Source organism: Fonsecaea pedrosoi (assembly GCF_000835455.1).
Source record: "Fonsecaea pedrosoi CBS 271.37 unplaced genomic scaffold supercont1.3, whole genome shotgun sequence".
NCBI lineage: Eukaryota > Fungi > Ascomycota > Eurotiomycetes > Chaetothyriales > Herpotrichiellaceae > Fonsecaea > Fonsecaea pedrosoi.
Window position 1 is genome coordinate 2928091 of NW_013550613.1, and position 18679 is coordinate 2946769.

General features: G+C 52.8%; 7 protein-coding genes across 7 annotated transcripts; 3 read left to right on the forward strand and 4 right to left on the reverse strand.

Moving 5' to 3' along the window:
- Positions 1-863: 863 nt before the first annotated feature.
- On the reverse strand, positions 864-2819 carry Z517_04976 (uncharacterized protein; the record flags this gene model as incomplete). Its single annotated transcript, XM_013430304.1, has 1 exon — positions 864-2819. The coding sequence occupies one exon, from the start codon at positions 2817-2819 to the stop codon at positions 864-866; it is 1956 nt and encodes a 651-aa protein (XP_013285758.1).
- Positions 2820-4030: 1211 nt separating this feature from the next.
- Positions 4031-5182, forward strand: Z517_04977 (uncharacterized protein; the record flags this gene model as incomplete). The annotated part of the gene is made up of 2 exons (XM_013430305.1): positions 4031-4229; positions 4278-5182. 2 exons carry the CDS (start codon positions 4031-4033, stop codon positions 5180-5182), a joined length of 1104 nt encoding a protein of 367 aa, XP_013285759.1.
- Positions 5183-5945: 763 nt separating this feature from the next.
- On the forward strand, positions 5946-7153 carry Z517_04978 (serine/threonine-protein phosphatase PP2A catalytic subunit; the record flags this gene model as incomplete). Its single annotated transcript, XM_013430306.1, has 5 exons — positions 5946-6107; positions 6162-6203; positions 6261-6366; positions 6419-7025; positions 7081-7153. 5 exons carry the CDS (start codon positions 5946-5948, stop codon positions 7151-7153), a joined length of 990 nt encoding a protein of 329 aa, XP_013285760.1.
- Positions 7154-7942: 789 nt separating this feature from the next.
- Z517_04979 (agmatinase) lies at positions 7943-9768 on the reverse strand (the record flags this gene model as incomplete). Its single annotated transcript, XM_013430307.1, has 6 exons — positions 7943-8759; positions 8879-8947; positions 9157-9171; positions 9255-9345; positions 9468-9564; positions 9628-9768. 6 exons carry the CDS (start codon positions 9766-9768, stop codon positions 7943-7945), a joined length of 1230 nt encoding a protein of 409 aa, XP_013285761.1.
- Positions 9769-10728: 960 nt separating this feature from the next.
- On the reverse strand, positions 10729-12399 carry Z517_04980 (uncharacterized protein; the record flags this gene model as incomplete). The annotated part of the gene is made up of 2 exons (XM_013430308.1): positions 10729-12317; positions 12378-12399. The coding sequence occupies 2 exons, from the start codon at positions 12397-12399 to the stop codon at positions 10729-10731; spliced, it is 1611 nt and encodes a 536-aa protein (XP_013285762.1).
- Positions 12400-13434: 1035 nt separating this feature from the next.
- Positions 13435-14742, forward strand: Z517_04981 (uncharacterized protein; the record flags this gene model as incomplete). The annotated part of the gene is made up of 1 exon (XM_013430309.1): positions 13435-14742. One exon carries the CDS (start codon positions 13435-13437, stop codon positions 14740-14742), a length of 1308 nt encoding a protein of 435 aa, XP_013285763.1.
- Positions 14743-15133: 391 nt separating this feature from the next.
- Z517_04982 (uncharacterized protein) lies at positions 15134-18382 on the reverse strand (the record flags this gene model as incomplete). Its single annotated transcript, XM_013430310.1, has 1 exon — positions 15134-18382. One exon carries the CDS (start codon positions 18380-18382, stop codon positions 15134-15136), a length of 3249 nt encoding a protein of 1082 aa, XP_013285764.1.
- Positions 18383-18679: the final 297 nt, after the last annotated feature.

Sequence of the window (18679 nt, forward strand, 5' to 3'; positions counted from 1 at the left end):
TATGTCTCCGCCTTCTGAAAACCTTGTTTGACGCTATACATTAATATCACGCCGTCGCGACGAGCGCCTCGATAAGAAATATTTATTCATTCGTCTCTGTACCTCGTACTCTTATGAACCCGAACTTTGCCTTCATAGGTCATGCACCAGAGGCGAAAGGTGGCTTGCGACGTACCTCGTATTGGACTAGACACACCTAGTATTTCTTTGCCTTTGTTTTTTGTTGGTCTGATCAAATCGACGTGATAGCGATGCTGACTAATACTCGCCCTCTGAGGCTGGAGTAGAAAGGGGGTCATTAATCAATTCATCACGTCCACACATCCATCCCCTCGCCACCCGTCTTGTATCTATGTACTTCCTCCAATACTACCACTACTGCCCAGGTAAGTCGGTAGGTGAAAGTGACGAGAAGCTACATGCGCATATACACCGAAACACAATATACGGGTCAACCTCACCTAATTGAGGTTTCGAGAAGGCAATAATAACGAAATTAAAAAAAAAGGGTTCGCTCGGGCAAAGAAAATCTGGATTCATCGATTCCAGAGTTCTTCGATGGAGGGGATCCTCTATCATTCATATACATACATGGACTTGATTTTGCCCTGGTGTCTCCTTCTCAGCGTATGGCGGCGACTTTGTCGTTTCTTTGGATTCAAAAGCGACCCACGACATCCGTCCGCACGGCATCTCTTCCACAAATCGTGCCCAAAAAACCCCCTCTAGACGCCGATTCCGCTGTCGGCACATACCATGCCAAAACGTCGTGGCGTTGCGGTGGGTAGGTAGGTGGGCAAACCCACACAATTTTCTCAGAAAACAGCACAATCCCAAACCCCTCTGCGAATAGACAAAACCATCTAGCTTGTCGAGTCGGCGGACGATCTCGTGCCAGATAACGGAACGCCATGCAGCCGAACCCTGTACAGGCAGGCGAATTCCGCGCCATAGTTTTCAGTCACCCTCACCACGAAATTTTGTGCTGGGTACGCCAATGAACCCTGGTTCACATCCAGCGGAAAAGCCTGGGTATAACTAGCCTCGTTCGAGACATCGTATTCCATTTTTCCAATGAGTGCGTAGGTCGGCCCTAAGGGGCTTCCCGTCACGCCTTGCATCGACCGGATGTTCAGCTTCTCCCACTCCAAACTATCCAGGTGTTCAAAATCGGCCCAAAGTTCGATGGTCTTGGGCGTCGATCCCGGCAATAGTGAACCAGTGCTCGGATAGTTCTCCAGAAGCACTTCAGTGGGATAGATCATCTCCGTCACTGTCACACCAAGCCTCATCAAGTCATCCTCGGGTCCCGGGTCGCTACCCTCAACGGCCGCAGCGCACCAACAGTCTCCCACATCGTGCCATGGAGTTAGAGCTTCAAGCGGTGGCTTGGTCACATAATGCGCCGACAGCAGAATCCGTAAGAGCAGTCGGTGCAAGAATGGCCGGGGCTTCTGCATTGTCGGTGAGGTTAATTTTAGGTCGATCATGGCTCCGTTGCTTGGTGCAAAGTAGTTGACTTTTCGAATGATGGGGGACGGGACATTGCCAGGCAAGGTACCCGATTCGTCTCCCGGTCTCAAGCCGCCCATCTGGTTTGACAGCTCTGAATACTGCCTTTTAAGGCTCTCAATATCTTTACCGACTGTCGCGTACTGTGAGTCGAGTTTGTCGGTCAATCGTGTTTCAAGAATCCCGAGTTGTTGGTTGATGTTTTGTATAGCTGCTGTGAGCTTTGACAGATCGTTTCTGTTGCCGGCGGTAAGATTCAGAGATTCGATACTGGGGCTCCGCGTACACCTTCCACAGAACTTTTGAAGGGTTAATCCGGCTGAGGAAGTCGATAAAGGATCGCAAACAAAATTAGTGTAGGTGTGACATAATAGAAAGCTCGCTCCTCCGACAAATACCAATGCGAAGAAAATGCTCATCGAGATGGCCACAAGGGGCGAGTTTAGGATGCTTCTGATCGCCCTGCCGCTGGCCCGCCACAACCGTATCCACCAATCCAATATCAAATGAAAAAAGTCTGAGGATCTCTGCCGAAGTTCTTGGGCGGAATGTTTGCTGCCATTCCAGGCCTTTCGAAACCATGGGTCTTTTCGTTCTCGTATCGTGATCTGAGGCTTCCGGAGACCTCTTTCATAGTTGTAGCTATGATCAAATATCCCGCTGGGAAAGCTCGAGGGATCTGTTCCCTTGTTGGAATCATCATCAGGGATACTTCGAGACGCGCTCTCATAGCTTCCGTCATCGTTTTCAGCTTCAAGCCTCACTGACTCTTGACTTTCTTCTGGTATCCCGTTTAGTCGATTGTCATCTAGAGAACTTGCCCACGCTGCTACTCGCTGAGTGCGGTGTTTCTCGGCATCATCACTCGCCACGGAGGCTTCCCGTGAGTTCTCACGAGAAGCTCTTCGTCGAGCCCTTTCAGCTCGAGGGTCCTTTTGTAGATTTGCTTGAGTTTCCTCAATATGATTCTGGAGATGTTGCTGCGCTTGTTCGACTCCAACATCGATTGTTTCGGCCATCTCTGTCAAATTCATCCTACTTCGCGCGAGCAACTGGGTAGGTAGGACGGGAGTCTTGCTTGATCCATAGGCATAAGATTGCTGGAGTTGCACCTCAGGCAGCCTCGGGTTGTTCACAATACCATCTGCCGCAAGACTCGGTTGTTGCGAGGTACCACGAGTGACTCGACGTGGGATAGCATTGTCTGGTGATGCGGCGCTGCCTGCACGAGTCGACCGTTTCGCCGGTGATACTGCGCGTACCGGCGTCGCACTTGAGCCTCTTGCCGTAGATCGACGTGGAGCCATTTTTTACGGTTATGGTCCAGAATAAATTGGGAATTTTTCACACTGTCTCTGTAAACACTCACTATCCCTCCGTCCCATCAGTGGCAAAGTGAGAGTGGATTCAAAGGCCACCCGTCATCGACTTTCGTCGTAAGGCACCAGCACGTATTCTGTCAACAGAGCTAGAACTTGTCATGGATTCGGGCATAGAAGATGCAGGTATTCGTGCGAGGGATATCCGTAGACTGTCCCGCCTCTGGGAAAATCAAATCCTCGAGTCCGAGTTGTGAAAAAGTAGTGTGATTTGCGTCGAGATGGTACGGCTGGTTTGGAGGAGGATAGGCTGACCCGATCAGATATCGACTTGGTCGCATGTGGTCAGCTGTGTATAGCAGAATCAAGGAAGTCGAGTCGAAGACTGCGATTGAGACATTCCATTTGATATTACCCGAGTCGACTGTTGAAACCCTGTAGGGTCTTATTTGGTTCCTTTGTTTAGAGGAACGCGTCAAAATGTGGTGGTCGGGATCCTGAAGTTTGTTTCTCGCATTCCAGAAAAACCTTGTTACGTAAGACTCGGCTAGGTTGCTTCATACGACTCCCATCCTTCAGCCTTGTCTTAGAGCCTCGGTTTCCGCTTGCACTTTTTTCCATTCCATCTACAAGGTATCCAACAGCCTATCGATACTCCAGAGCTGCTTGGCCATGTTGGCTGCATTTCAACCTTCCGAACCTCTTTCACTGCGGTTTACAGTCTCTTAGCCCTGGTCCCAACCACCTGTCCTAAATGGCATCTCGACATGCTCCAGGTTAGACTAGTTATAACCAATCTTCCACCTCATATCACCAAGGTAGACATATGGATGGTCTCACCAGGCTTGGGAGCATATAGAAAAGTATAATAGATGTCAATTATTCATTTATTCTAATGAAATTTCATCAATCTTGGTTCAAAGGTCAACTCAGGACTTCGATGTTACAATTGTTAACATGAACCCCCCTTCAACAAGTGCAACTTAGCCGAGGACTTGCCCCCAGCAACCGAATGATGTCAGGCCGCAGTGCGTTGCGCGTGTCTTTGCGGCGGGGCGCGTCCCCCACAACGCATGTCCTTGGAGGCCAGAATCTAGGCTACATATCACCCGATTACCTACCTACTCTCCACGAACACATGTCAATTGCATTTCTCTATTCGTCAAAAAACTACATCAACCCTGATACCTGACACTGCCATGGCTCCTGCTTCAGTGAGCGCCCTGAGCGCAGACTCAATCCTCGACTACATGGTCAAGAGCCTCCCGACCCCGCCTTCCGCCTCGGAACAACCTAGACTCATCAAAGATCCATATGCCGCCATTGCCCTGTTCTCACATGCCTGCATGCTTGCAGTTGGCTTCCGTCTCGTCGGCTTAGGAGAAGACCACAAGATAGGTAAGGGTCTATCGTTTCGCAGTGAATTAGACATCTCACCATCTGCAGAAGCACAATCAGAACCCCAAGATGTTCAACCCTTGCCTTCCCAGTGGGACGAATCCTCCTCCTACGCTTTCCGCTATGCTCATTCACAGTCAGCCATGGAGTATCTTATCAAGGTGAATCGACTAGGAAGCAAGGCTATCATATTTGGTGTTGGCATGGGCGATGACAAGACTGCCTCTTTTGAGGTTAAGGCCAATGACTACATTTCCGAAGGATCATTAAAAGAGGCAACCCCGGGTGCCAATACCGTCTCTGCACTTCGAAATGTCTTTATATCAAATGGCCGGATCACAGATCTTGCGTCACTGTTCAAACTTAATATCATCCAGAAGTTGGCTCCGGGAATCCAGAAGGCCGGGTACGAGGAAGCAACTTCCACCCTCGAACAGCCACGACGACATGAAGAAACTCGCCCTCCTGAGCGTGACCCGTTACGAGACGATCATCCTCCACCCGCACGGCCATACCCTTTCGACGATCCGTTAGCGATACCCCCTCGAAGACCTCATCCTCCTGGAGACTTTCCGCCACCGGGTTTTGAAGATGAATATGAAATCAATCGACCTCCACGCGGCATGCTACCAGGTAACCAGCCATTTGGGAACATCGGGGAAAGAGACCTTTATCCTCCAGGCTTAGGCCCACATGATCCTCTCCGGATAGGCCCTGGAGGCGGTTTTCGTGGTGGGGGAGGCATGCATCCCACTTTTGACGATCCCTTGTTTGGTGGCCAAGGGGGTCGACAACCTTTTGATCCTCAGGTCCCTCCAGGGGCACGGTATGATCCAGTCGGCCCAGGGGATGGTCCTCCAAATCTTCGAGGAGGCCCACGATTCCCAGGAGGCGGTGGAGGAGGATGGGGTAATAATCCGTTCGGAGGGTTTGGAAGTGGTGACTTTATATAGCCTACGTGCAAATGGCCTCAGACGATAGCATGAGTGGGACAATGCTTGGGCGAGAAGATGACTGGCACATAATTAGCAAAACTCACAACCGATGATGTTGTCTGTATGATTGTCAGGACTCGAATGGAGACAACGTTTTGAGAAGAGCCAATCAGCTCAATTTTCATCTCATGCATAAACGGGACTTCTTGTCCACTGCGAGAGCAAACTTTCATAGAGTCGGTGAGGTGCAACTCAGTGAGGGTGCAAGAGAATGAAGGTGCTCAAGATATTCACCGTCGGGCTTGGTCACACCTGTACCTCCGAGAACATCTACCCGTAGGTACTGGGTACCTATAGAGGCAGGTTTATTACGTAGTGGCTAAGCTTAAAACTTGTCCTCGCAGGTATCCCGAGCTGGCTAAGCACCTAAGCGGCTAGCGGATTATTGGTTCCGAGTACCTACAGAGAGGCAGGATTTCGACTGACATGTCATTGTCGCAACAAGTTGACCAAAACCCAACACCATCCTCAGTGCAACGAGCAGCTGCGACAAATATTGAAGCCGGCTGCACTTCACCCAACATCCCTTCCACGCCGACCTTCCCTCACACGCTAGTCCTCTATTCGAATCTGCTGCGTTACTTTGTCCTAGACTGACAACTCAACCTGCCATCCCACCTTAGCACACGACATCCCCGATTGCCCTTCAGACCTCACCTCACCCCTCATCCCTTGCCTTTGTTCGTCCAGTTCGACTTTCTGAACGGGTTTACGCCCTATCATGGATACGAAGATGGACGTTGACGTGGGAAAACCAGCGCAGCCTCATGGCTTATCTCCTGCCACTGACCCACAATCAATACCGACCCTCGATGGTTGGATCGAGAGCTTGATGGACTGTAAACAGTTGGCGGAGAGTGACGTATCAAGACTTTGCGACAGAGTGAGTATTGTCTGCGAACATGTGCACGCCAGAAGACTGATCGTGTGCGCGCAGGCCAGAGAAGTTCTCCAAGAAGAGTCAAACGTACAGCCAGTGGTGAGTTCTTGTTTCTCGCGGCGTAAGTCTGTAGACAAATGCCTGACTTTTCAACAGAAATGTCCTGTCACAGTCTGCGGCGACATCCATGGTCAGTTCCACGACTTGATGGAACTCTTTCGCATCGGGGGTCCCAACCCGGATACGAACTACCTCTTTATGGGTGGGTTGAGACATGCTGTCACTGATGTACACAAACTAACAATAACAAACAGGAGACTATGTAGATCGTGGTTATTACTCCGTCGAGACCGTGACCCTTCTTGTCGCGCTCAAAATCCGATACCCTGCCCGCATCACCATTCTCCGCGGAAACCATGAGTCCAGGCAGATCACCCAGGTCTACGGTTTCTACGATGAATGCCTGCGGAAATATGGCAACGCCAACGTCTGGAAATACTTCACCGATCTCTTCGATTACCTGCCCCTTACCGCTCTGATCGACAACCAGATCTTCTGCCTGCATGGCGGGCTTTCTCCCAGTATTGACACCCTCGACAACATCCGATCACTTGACCGAATCCAAGAAGTTCCTCATGAAGGTCCCATGTGTGATCTTCTGTGGAGCGATCCTGATGACCGATGCGGATGGGGCATCAGTCCTAGAGGAGCTGGATACACATTTGGGCAAGACATCTCAGAAGCGTTCAACCATAACAATGGCTTGACGCTGGTTGCCAGAGCTCATCAATTGGTCATGGAGGGCTACAACTGGAGTCAGGATCGCAATGTGGTGACGATTTTCAGCGCTCCCAATTACTGCTACAGATGTGGTAATCAAGCTGCCATCATGGAGATCGATGAGCATCTGAAGTATACCTTGTGAGTGTAAATCCCCCCTTTTCTCGGTTGCTATTCTGACGAATGAAATCTACAGCTTGCAATTTGATCCATGTCCCCGAGCTGGCGAGCCAATGGTCAGTCGAAGAACACCAGACTATTTCCTCTAATCGAGAGCGGTGCACAATCTTGCCTGCCTTACACAACTAACCCCCAGAACTCACACATCGGGCGGTGTGGGTGGTATCCATTGCGTCTTGATAGATCAGTGTTACACAACCCAGCAAAGACCACAGGGGCAATATCCAGGGAAGAAAAAGTACCGTGTAAGGAGGAGGATCCACAAAGCATTTGGTCAGCCAGCGAAAGTGACTCTCAGATATCATGGCTGAGAGGAGGGGTGAGACCAAATATGAGCCTGCTGGGTGTGGACGGAGACGCAAGCGGCGCGTGAGTAGGCTGCCCTCCAAGAAGATACAAAGAAGCGATGTTTGATAGACATACAACTTCGATCATGCACTTGCCAGACGGGTGTGGTGCCCTGCTTCGCGCGCACTGCCTTTGCTAGGGCTTCGGCCTTTTGTGTGATGTATTACAAGACCATTAATGAAAGGTTGGGAAAGAGCTTCTTGTTTGACCTGGCCCTGTTATTGTTTTGTCTTTTGATCGTTTGGCATTGCCGAGTTTCCCGTCTAAGCTCGTTCCATTGGCAGAGATTCTCCTTGGTGCCTCGTAGACGTAGACAGGTGCCAAAGCAAAGCGTATCAACGCTTGGGTTATTCGGCCGGCCATGTCCCCGTCCATCTATATAGCTTCCCTTCTCCCACTGTGTGTGTATCCCCCCTCTTGTCTCCACTGCCCCCTTGTATAAACTCTGCCCACCACTACCACCACGATGAACGCCCACCACCATGACACCAGTCTGCTCACGACACGGCATCTCTCACCTCTTTCGCACCTTATTTCAATTCCTCGGCGTGCTCGGGCAGGGCGAACTCGTCGGACTTGCCGTCGCCCTGGGCGGCCTTCTTGGTCAAGGGCCCGTTCTTGACCATGATGGTCATGACCTCGTAGAGGACGTCCGCGGCGGCCATGGTGGTCAGCTCAGCGTTGGTGTCGTAGGCCGGGGCGACCTCGACGATGTCGGCGGCGACGAAGTTGAGGCCCTCGAGGCCGCGCAGGATGGTGCGCAGCTCGCGGGTGCTCCAGCCGCCGGTCTCGGGGGTGCCGGTGGCGGGGGCGAAGGCCGGGTCGAGCGTGTCGATGTCGATGGAGAGGTAGACGGGGTCGACGGTGCCGACGCGGTCGCGGATGCGGCGCACGATGCCCTCGACGCCGATGGTGTCGATCTCGCGCGCCTCGACCCGCGTGAACCCGCAGTACCCGTCGTTCTCGTAGTCCGAGGGGCCCGACAGCGTCGTGCGGATCCCCGCGTGGATCGAGCTGTCGTTGGCCAGCAGGCCTTCCTCGGACGCCCAGTAAAAGTACGTCCCGTGGTTGATGGCCGCCTGCTTGGACGGCGCCCCGCCAAACACCTTGGGCTTCCACGTGTCGAGGTGCGAGTCGAAGTGGATCACGCTGATCGGGCCGTACGCCTTGTTGATCGACCGCAGCAGCGGCAGCGTGATCGTGTGGTCGCCCCCGAGCGTGATGATCCGCGGCAGCGTCTTGCCCGCCTTGGAGATGCCCGGTTCCTGCGCCGCCGTGTACGGCGTGCGCATGAGCAGCGTGTTGTGTCCGTCCTCGATCTGCTGGAGCGCGTAGTGGTTGTCGTACCTTTTTTGTTGGACGTCATCGTCAGTTATCATGCGCAAGAATAAAGCATACCGACAAGTTTCGTGGTGTTTTCAGGGCAAAGGCCCATCAGTTGGAATGTAGGGGAGGGTTGTACTCACGAAGTGACTGGGATGTCGCCGCAATCAATGACTTTGCCCCAGAAGTTGAAGGGGTTGGATTTCATGGGTCTGTTCGTATTGTGTAGGGTTGATCCCCCACCCAAATTGTCAGCCTTTTTTCTTTTTTCTTGTTTCTGCGGACTCATTTTTGCTTGCTAGCACCCTGTATCCCCGTCGTTGTCTTTCAACCCACGGTTTCCAGCATGTCTGAGTACCGCCAGGTTCATTGGACGAAAAGGGGGGGGGGAAAGAGGAAAGGGGTTTCTGGCCACACGTACACATTATACCCGCCGCTAAACCCCAGTTTTCGTGAGCCTTTTGTGACATACGGTGTCGCAACGTAAGCCTTTGAGCAGGGACGAAAAAAAGGACGTACTAGAGATTGAGGCGTCGAGAACCTTGCCTGATCCCGCTGGGTCCAAACCGCGCTCCCGGTCGGTACGATGTACCCGTGTCGAATGGTGCGCCTGTTTGTCACCAAAAAGCACCAACCCCGACGCAAAAAATTAGCCTTCTTCCAGGTTCCTGTATCGCTTTTTTGGGGGAGGGGAGAGAAACCCCAGAAATAAAAGATTGGGGACGCCCCTACCAAGAAATGCAATGTCATATTTCTCCTCGTCGCTGGTCAAGCAGGGGAAATAGGGGAGGCGGCCGAAGGTCGAGATGCCAGAGAAGACAGAGTCGGCCTGGGTTTCGAGAGTGTCAATGAGCTTGTCCTATAGCTGCATTCCCCCCATACTGAATCTCACCTGTGTGCCACCGTCACCTGGCAGGGTGTTGTACCAAAGCGACTTGTGCGGTCCTTCAATGGGAGCTTGATCGTGGTCGTGGTCGCCATGGGCGAGCGTGCAGCTGGCACATGCCAGTAGGGCAAAGGCCTTGATTAGCATCCTTTTGGCCTCGATGGTCAAGTTGGTCAATCTCGTCCCAACGCAATAACGAAGATTCGAGCAGCAACGAGTAAAGAGAGATCTTTTCGAGAAGCCAAAAAAATTCCCACGAAGCAGGAAATTGGGAGCTCAAGCGTAAGCAGTTTTTTTTTTTTTTGTTGTTGTCTCTTCCCACGAGCTAGGTAGGAGCTCTCAGCCCATTGAGTTCCTGCAGATAGCTCCCAGCTCCGACAGGTCCATGCGCCTTACTCGGGACCGTGTCCAATGATGCAGACTTGGACTGTCCTCTTACCTAAAATCCCCCCAAGCATGTAAATGGACGCGGGAGTCTTCCGGGCACGACAGAAGCTTCCCTATCAATGCAGGCCCCGCAGCGTTGACATGAGGAATTGCCAAATCATGACAGCATGAGAACAATCATGCGAGGCCGAGACCAGGGCTTTGGGGGGGGAAGCTGGCCCGGGCATTTTCTCTCGATCCATATCGCGGGGCTGGTTGGCCCATCAGCAGAAGGAGAACAAAGGACCGAGCCACATGCATGGATGGGTTCTGGTCGAAGGCCGCAACAGCGCACAAGTCCATGCGAGGGGAATGGCAGGTGGACTTGGCCGGCGGTATGTCAGAAGAGAAGAGAGAGGCCGTGAGCGAATGCTGTGTGTCATTATTGAAGGCGTGACGCAAGTCATTGTCCGGGGCGGGATGCTTATCAGTGGGAATGAAAGGAAGACAGAATCTCGTATCATGTGCAGTTCTTTTTTTGGTCCGACGTTCAAGTGATGTGAACGACGCTAACCGGAAGAGGAAGCTTGTATTGCCCATACCCGCGGGGCCAGCGATGGGGATCATGTTCCATATCTATGCTCAAGACCAGAAAACCAGATCTATGTAATACTTTTGATCATCTATTTCCTATGGTACCCTATCTATCTTTTGATTATCATGCACTATTTTGTCATTCACTCATTGAGCGCCATTTTCCGAAGGTGAAGGAGGCACAGACGCCGTGGCATGGCCGCCTTCCACTAGCTCGTCCTTGTCCATCCGGGCAAAAGCCTTGTCAACCTCGTGCTCCCAGTTGCTGAAGGCGACAATCGCCCACTCGGCAATGCCCACTAGATACAGCGCAATGCACTGCCCGACCCAGAGCCCCGGGAGACCCCAGCCGTGGAAGGCCAGCCAGATGCCCAGGGGAAGAGCGCCGCAATAGTAGCTGACGAGATTGACGGCAGCTCCAATATGCTGTCTGCCCATGCCTCGTAGAGATCCGCCGCAGCTGCCATTCAATCCATCTGCAATTTGGAACAGAGCCACATAGGGCAGGACATCGGCGGTAAGCTTGACCACCCGCTCATCGTCGTTGAAGATCTTGGCAAAGACGTTCTTCGTGCCCATCAAGATGGCCAACACGATAGCTCCCATGAGCATGCTCAGCCAGGCAGCCACGTTGGCCGATCGTGCTGCGCCCTTGGCAGTGCGTAAACCGAGCATGTTGCCCACCCGCGCACTGGCGGCAACTCCAATGCCAAAGGGGATGGTGTTCATGACTTGGTCTGCTGTCATGATGACACTTTGGGATGCGAGAGGGATTTCTCCAAGTCGGCCAGCCGCCAATGCCACAATCTCGAAAGCCCACCACTCGGTCCCGACATGAATCACCCCAAGGAAGGCCAACTTGGCAAAGACACCCATGTTCTGAAGGCATCTCTTGGTCCAACCGCCCCAGCATTCGCCGCCAGCCACAAATCTGGCATAGAGCACGAGGCCCAGAAACGAAAGCCAGTAGCCAATGCCAGTTGCGAGCGGCGCCGCAAAGATGCCCCAACCCGCCACATAGACAAACAGGTAATTCAACAACGCGCTGATTGGAGAAGTAATCAGGAGCACGTAGGTCCCCGGTCGCATGATCTCTTGAGCCTGAAGATACTTCTTCATCGTCTCGAAGTAGATGTATCCTAGTCCCCCGGGGATCAAACAACTCAAGAATTTAGAACTGTCGTGTGACAACTGAGGGCTTTGACCCAGAGCTTTAAACACCGGCTCTGAGCACAGCCAAAGAATGGCGACGGGGACATAGAACAGAGTCAGGACGATGAAGGCCCGTTGCAGTAGGATGCCCAAGTCATGCTTGTTCTTGCTTCCGGTGAAAGTGGAACTCGCCAGGGTATCCAAAGCAGTCGATCCTCCCATGCCAATCAGCCAGCCCGTACACATGGCGAACATGTAGGAAAAGGCAGCAGTGGAGAGGTCTTGTGGCGATGCTCGGCCAACGATCAAGATTGATACTGTTTGGAGCGAGTTCTGGAGCGAGTAGGCCAAAATGACAGGTATAGAACCTCGGAATAAGACCCAGAATTCATGAAGAACGAGCCTCTGTGTCGGGGTGTCGTCTTCGGGAAGGATATCGAGCAGCTCGCCTTCCTGGTGACTGGGTGCTTGCTCTTCATTATGGCGCTTCTTGGGGAGAAGCCCCGTGTGTTCATCAGGCACCTCTGGCTGAATTCCCTCATCCATCAATGCTACTGAACGCCGTCTCTGGTTGTGGTCCTCTTCTACAGAACCGCGTTCGTGAGCAGAAACCCTTCGAAGACACTTTGTGACTCGAGACTTACCGGTGGAACTATATCTTCGCATGACTCGTCGATTGGCAAAGCCATACACGTTCCCTCGGGGGTCTAATATCAATATCAACAGTCTGACGCCATCATCTTCAGAAGAGAAAAAGACAGAAATGTCTAGATTTGGGAAATCCGACAGGGTTAGTTATGAAATAATACAAAAGAACACGTGAGAAATGGACTTAGTCAACGACGAAACATATCCATGATACGCCCCATCCCAGGTACCGACCGCCTGGACGGCTTGCCATCCCTCGAGCTGGCCAGCATAAGCAGCGATGCAGTGGCGATGGTCGGATGGGGTCGTCTGGGAATCCAATGTCAAATGGCAAAACGTAACGGGGAGACGCCTATCAAGAGTGAGTAAATGCAGTGAGCTAGAGCATGATGCAGCCGTAGAAGCTTTGAGCATTTGAGCCTTTGACAAAAGCCATTGCATTATCCAATTGTTGCAGCGCTTTTCCTTTCCTTATCTTCAGCCCACATCTGGCTCGTTGCGATTGGGAGAAGCGAGAAATGGGGACGCGGAGGGCGGAAAGGGAACCTTGAACGAAAGTCCAATGATAATCTTGCCGCGGATTGTGGGCCTTGGCTGGTATGACGCCTGAGAGATGCCAGTTGGACAAGCATCACCGGCGTCAGGATCGAATGTGCAGAGGTAGGTGGATGTACTCGGTACTTTGGGTAGGATCAGAGTGAGATTTGGGCGTGCTGCGGTGCAGCCTAAACCGCAAGATGGATATTGCCTTGACCACTAAATGCATGGGTAAGGTCTAGCGGTGATCCGAGAATCTGAAGAATGCGAATTGTTTGGATGCCGGGTAGCGAATACTGCTTCACTCCGATGGGATTCAGTTCGCCATCTAAATGTGCCAGTTGATGGGTCAATGTGTCTGGCCAACTGCCTCCGGACGAAGCTTGGAAACCCGCAATGACGAGGCTGTGTGTTCTGAGCTCTGGTTGGCTGTAACCCTAACATGGCAGCCTTGCGCGTCTTGCCAACTGAATTTATCTTCCATCTTCGTCTTCCCTGTCAAAGACCCTTGCAAACATGGATAGAAGTGAAACCTTAGAGAACCTCTCACTCGAGCCGGAGAATGAGCGACCACAGACTGGTGTTCTTCGCCGACAAGCTCACTCCATCATCTCCGGCATCACATCCAACGAAGACCACGACCACCTCCGAGCCGCACTCCTGGACCTTCTCACACAAGTCATCAAACCGCTGTTCACAAACACAAAACACCCGCAGTTGACTTCAACGGGCCGCAAGTCTCTCGTACCGGGACCGCCGCCGTCGATAGGTGCGGCAAGGTTTCTCACATCTATAGACGACGATGAACAGGTCCAGAAACCATGGAAGCGAGCGCCCTTCACCGCGCCCCTGTTGAAGTATGTTTTACAAAGCTATATGCGTCTCCCACAGCCGGTGCGCAGGTCGACGATAGAATCCCACTTCCACCTCCTCGTCCCGCCTACTCTGAACATGATCGACGACGCATCGCCAACGTACAAATCCGACGGGTGTCTCCTGCTGCGTCTGCTTTGCACGACACTCGTCTCGACGCAGAGCGACATGCTGAAACGGACGGGGTTGACGGATGTGTTCGTCGACGCGCTCAAGACGAATTTCCTGCTGCTGCCGAGTCTGACGCCCGAGGCCGACAGTTTGCTGCTCCTGAGGGAGCTGTACCCGGCTTACCTGGCACTCGTGGACGCAAATTTCATCAGACTGGAAGTGGCCACCACCGAGGGAGTCGACATCTCGACGGGCAAGAAACCCGACGCCGGACCAACGTGGAACATGGGCGAGGACCTGATGGCGAGGGAAGCCCTGCTCACCAAGCTCTACAGACACGGGATCATGGCGTCGTTGTCGCACCTGTCCTCCGCGACGGATTCCATCTCAAACACAATCTCCGGCCCGATCACGACCTTGCTGCTCAACCAGATCCCGCCGATATTCCGGCGACTGGGAATCTACGCTGTGAAGCATCTCCAGACGCTCTTGCCCATGATGCGTCTGGCCCTGATGGACCCATTCGTCCTGGCGGCGCCGGAGATGGCGCTCGCCTCGCTGAACGTCTTGGAAGCGGTTGTCGACGTGTGCGCACCGCGCGTCAAGGATAAGTGGTGGGCCGAGATCCTCCGGGCCTGCGTCGCGTGCTGGTGCAACTGTTTGGACGAGACAGACGGCGCGAGTGACGTGCCCTCCACGACGGCTGTGCGAGAGATCATGAAGAAAACCAAAGACGTGGTGAAGATGCTGCGGGACGTCCTGGCGAAGGAGGACTGGGCGGGTATCAAGGAGAAATTGCTGAGCGAGGAGGGTGATCTGACCGGGTTATTCGAAGACTAGAGAGGATGCATGTATCATCAAATTGAGGATTCATATGCTTTCGTTTGGCTACAAGAATTGGCCACTGCAAGCTTCACGCATGACGGTTCAAATACGCGCATAGCATACTTGGCTATGTGCGAAGAAAAGATGGAGATGGCGAATGCTCGATTCCTGTGGTGGTCAATACTATATCGCCCTGTGGTCCTTCTCTGTTGAACAAAACAAAAACTCACGCTATGAACCTCCGTTTCCAGGGGCGAATGTCAATCTATACGGGTATCACGAAAGGATCAGAACAACAAAAGAAAAGGTCCATTCTAACAACCCCCGGAAAAATGCCGTCGCTTGTCGATTCCCCCACCCCAATGATGATGGCCATCAGAATCAAACACCATGCACACACACGCGTCTAGCCGACGACGGGACCATCAGCGTTCCCCTCCATCTCATCGCCGACCACGGGCCGCTGTTTGAACAGACTCTTCCCTCTCAACCACTTCCTGTAGGCCTTGTATCGCTTCTTCCCACCGTCCTCCTCCAGCACAGTCAGCGGGTTCTCCACCTGCCCACTCGCCACATACTCCAGGTAATCATCGATGCTGGCCTCGGCCCTCTCCTCCATCGTCAGCGTCACCGCACCGCGCTCATCGTCAAAGTGCCGGAGCACTTTGTGATCGGCCGGGTCGGACGAGGTCTTGGACAGGTACTCAAGGAATTCGAGCGGCGCCGAGGAGTAGTCTATGTCACTGGACACCACCAACGGGATAGTCGACGGGTGTGCCACGTAGCGCTGGTACTCTTTCAACTGGCGCACCTGAGGGTTGAGAGAGTTTTCGATGAGGGATGTGAAGGCGTGAAGGGCAAGCTCGGCTTTTGTGGGTGGGCCAAGGAGAAGGGAGCTGTTGGTCAGGTCACTACTCGTGGTGGTTGGCAGTCTTGGGATCTTGGGCACTGAGGTTGACTGGACCTCGAACGAGGGTTCCTTGATGATGCCCGTGTATCGGCGGCCTCTCAGGGCGTTGTGAAGCTGCTGCTGCGCGTCGAGCCAAGGCCCCAGAGTGCTGGGCTTCGGAGTCGGCTCAATTGCTGATGGGGTGGCCGAATTCAAACGTCCGTCGGCGGACGACACCATCGTTTCTCCCCCGATCGTGGACGCAGTATCGTCCGACGGCGCAACTATCTTGACGCCCTTGCGAGTCCCCTGCCCTTTTTCATGCCCTTCTCCGTCGCTGTCGTTCGCCGTCCGCACCCTAAACGGGCTGAGATCGTATTTTCCGGCCGAAGTTGAGCTGATCGGGATATATTGTAGATTCGAGCGCATTTTGAAGGAGAAGAGCTTCCGGAATGACGATATGGATAGAGGCCGGTAGTATTCGACCCAATAATCGTCAAAAAATGTCAACGGTCTGTCGCGCAGCTCATGCGGCCAGAGCGATGGCGGCATCTGCGGCGTTTCGAGGTATTCGTCCGTGTACCAGTGGCGGTAACTCGGCCGCCGTTTGCCAAACATGGATCGTGGATCGGAGTGGTGCAAGTAATAGTCCGTGGTGAGATCCCAAAGCATGGGCTGGCCTTGGGAGAAGACATAATTTCCAAGGAACAGGTTGTACGCTTCCTGCCTCTGCGCGTCCATGAACGAGTTGTTGTAGTACCGCTTGAAACTCTCGACCATGTCGCGCGAATGGCTCGTCCACTGGTTGATCTTTCGGTACGTGGCCATGGTGTTCACCAGGTGTGAGCCACCATACTGTACGGCTATAGTATCGCCGTGGTCGTGCCACATGTGGGTGAACAGGTTTACAGCATCGGAGTCGTACTCGACCGACGGATGCTCGATCACTCCCAATGCCTGAAGTTGGTACCCGAGAGCCTTCTTCGCAATCACAAATTGAGCAGCATTGGTTCGGTCGAGACAGTCGATGCAGTTGGTTCTTGCGACACCGGTTTGGAGACGGAGGCCCGATTCCTCGTCGCGGCCGTTCTGAAAGAAGCCTGTTCTGGGAAGGATATCTTCAGCTATTGCCTCCAGACTGCCAATGACATCTTGATCTCTACTTTTCGATGCTCGACTCATGTCCCATGCATGATACACAATCTGCTTGTCCTTCGGCAAGAATTGGTTGAGGTAATTCACCGCGAGAGTGTACTCTTTCAGAAGCTTGGACTCCCTTGGAGTGCGTTCGCGGGCCTTTATCAGGTTGAGCACGTATATGGGTGTTCCGTACCGCTTGAAAAGGTTGTCGAAGTGGAGAGCAGCAGCGCTGAAGAAAGGGTCCACCACGTTAAGATGGATGTCAGGTTTTGGCGAGACACCTGTGCTGTCCTGAGTCCAGTGCAGTGGAATACTGCCACGATGTTGCACATAGGAAGTGTATTTGTTGTTTGCGAACAGCACGGGGCCTGGGGCGTGAAATGAAGTGGTCAGCATTTCTGATACGATTTGCTCGGTTTCCACATCGTTTGCCACGTATCCAAGGTCATTGGCACCACGTTTCAGGAATCTGGCGCCGGCAAAGAATCTCGATCGACGGGCAATGATTGTCACATAGACTACCCTACCCCAGTATACCGACAGTGAGCTTTGATCGACGTACCCATGAACGACCGACAGACACCAGTCGTACGGGTTCTTGAGAACTTCTTTGGCGGGTTGCAAGAGGTGATGGTTCCAGACAAACATATCGTTGTGGTCTGGCTTGTGAGGCTCTGTCAGGCCCTCCTGGAGTGCTTGCCGTTCGCGCATGATATTGTGCTGCAGTGTTCGGGTGACATCGTACGAATAGCAAAAATAGAAGGACCTTGTAAGATCGAGGTTGTTCAAAATACCGATAAACCGCGTTTCTTCAAGGTGTCGGTCCGATTTCGTTCGTGCGGATGCTGCTGTTACCAGAGGCATGAGTTCCGTCTTGTCGATTTGATAGATGTAATGGCCCCCAATCATAGCCACTTGACTCCTTTTGGTCACGTACAGCATGTAATACTGGGCTGTAAAGCGGATGAATCCCAGGAGACCCCAAAAGCTAGTCTTGATCTTCAGCCCGCCGGTTGCTCGATTGCCCTCGTCAATAGCATTGAGAATCTGCTGCGTTTCCTTTTTGGTGTAGACGATGTCATCTTCCGTAATGTTAAGCTCACCCGGTTCTGACGTCCGATCGATCTTCAGTATCCGAAATGCCGAGTCCAAAAGGTCTGAACCAACGATATAGTAATAGTTGGCGGTTTCGTGGAGGGTAAACTTGTGCATTTTGCTGACGCCTTCCTCTCCCACTTTGCTGACAAGTGCACCCCTATTGCGTTGCAGCGCCGTCGGAGAAGGACTCGCCGTGCGGTGGAAAGACTTGGACAGATCATAGTCGTCCTCATCATCCTCAACCTCTCTCTGCCCTGGCGCAAGAGGCGGCGACTCCGGAGGATTGTTGGACAGCTGAGGGTATTTCTGAGGAACTACCTTCTCTGTCTCGTCCGAATCGGACTTGTTGACTTCGAGGGCTCGAGGGGTGTTGTTGTTGTTGTCAACATCAACGTCTTGTGCAGGCGTTTTGGGTCCGCCGCCCTGCCCGTCTGTACCATCGGCGGAAGCATCATCAGTTGCATCTGCAGAGTCATCGCCAGATTTGACCAAGACCTGATTGGCGACGAACTCTCTGAAAGATTCCATAATTGAAAACCGCGTCTCACATTGCCTGGGGTGGCAACCAACAACACCTGATCACCTCCATCGGCGACACTCGCTTTCTGAGTTGATGAGTACTGTCCCAGTAGTCAGCACATAAGGGTCGACATGATTGAGGCTATGATAGGGGCTATAATGATGCAGCCTTTCCTTGTTGGAGATGGATATCCGACACGAATGCACCAAAGATGTCACCACCGTGATATTGTTTCCTAGTTGGGTTTACTCTCGCCAAGTTCGCCAAGACTGATCCGGCCGAGGCTCGATTCGGGCTCGTCGTTA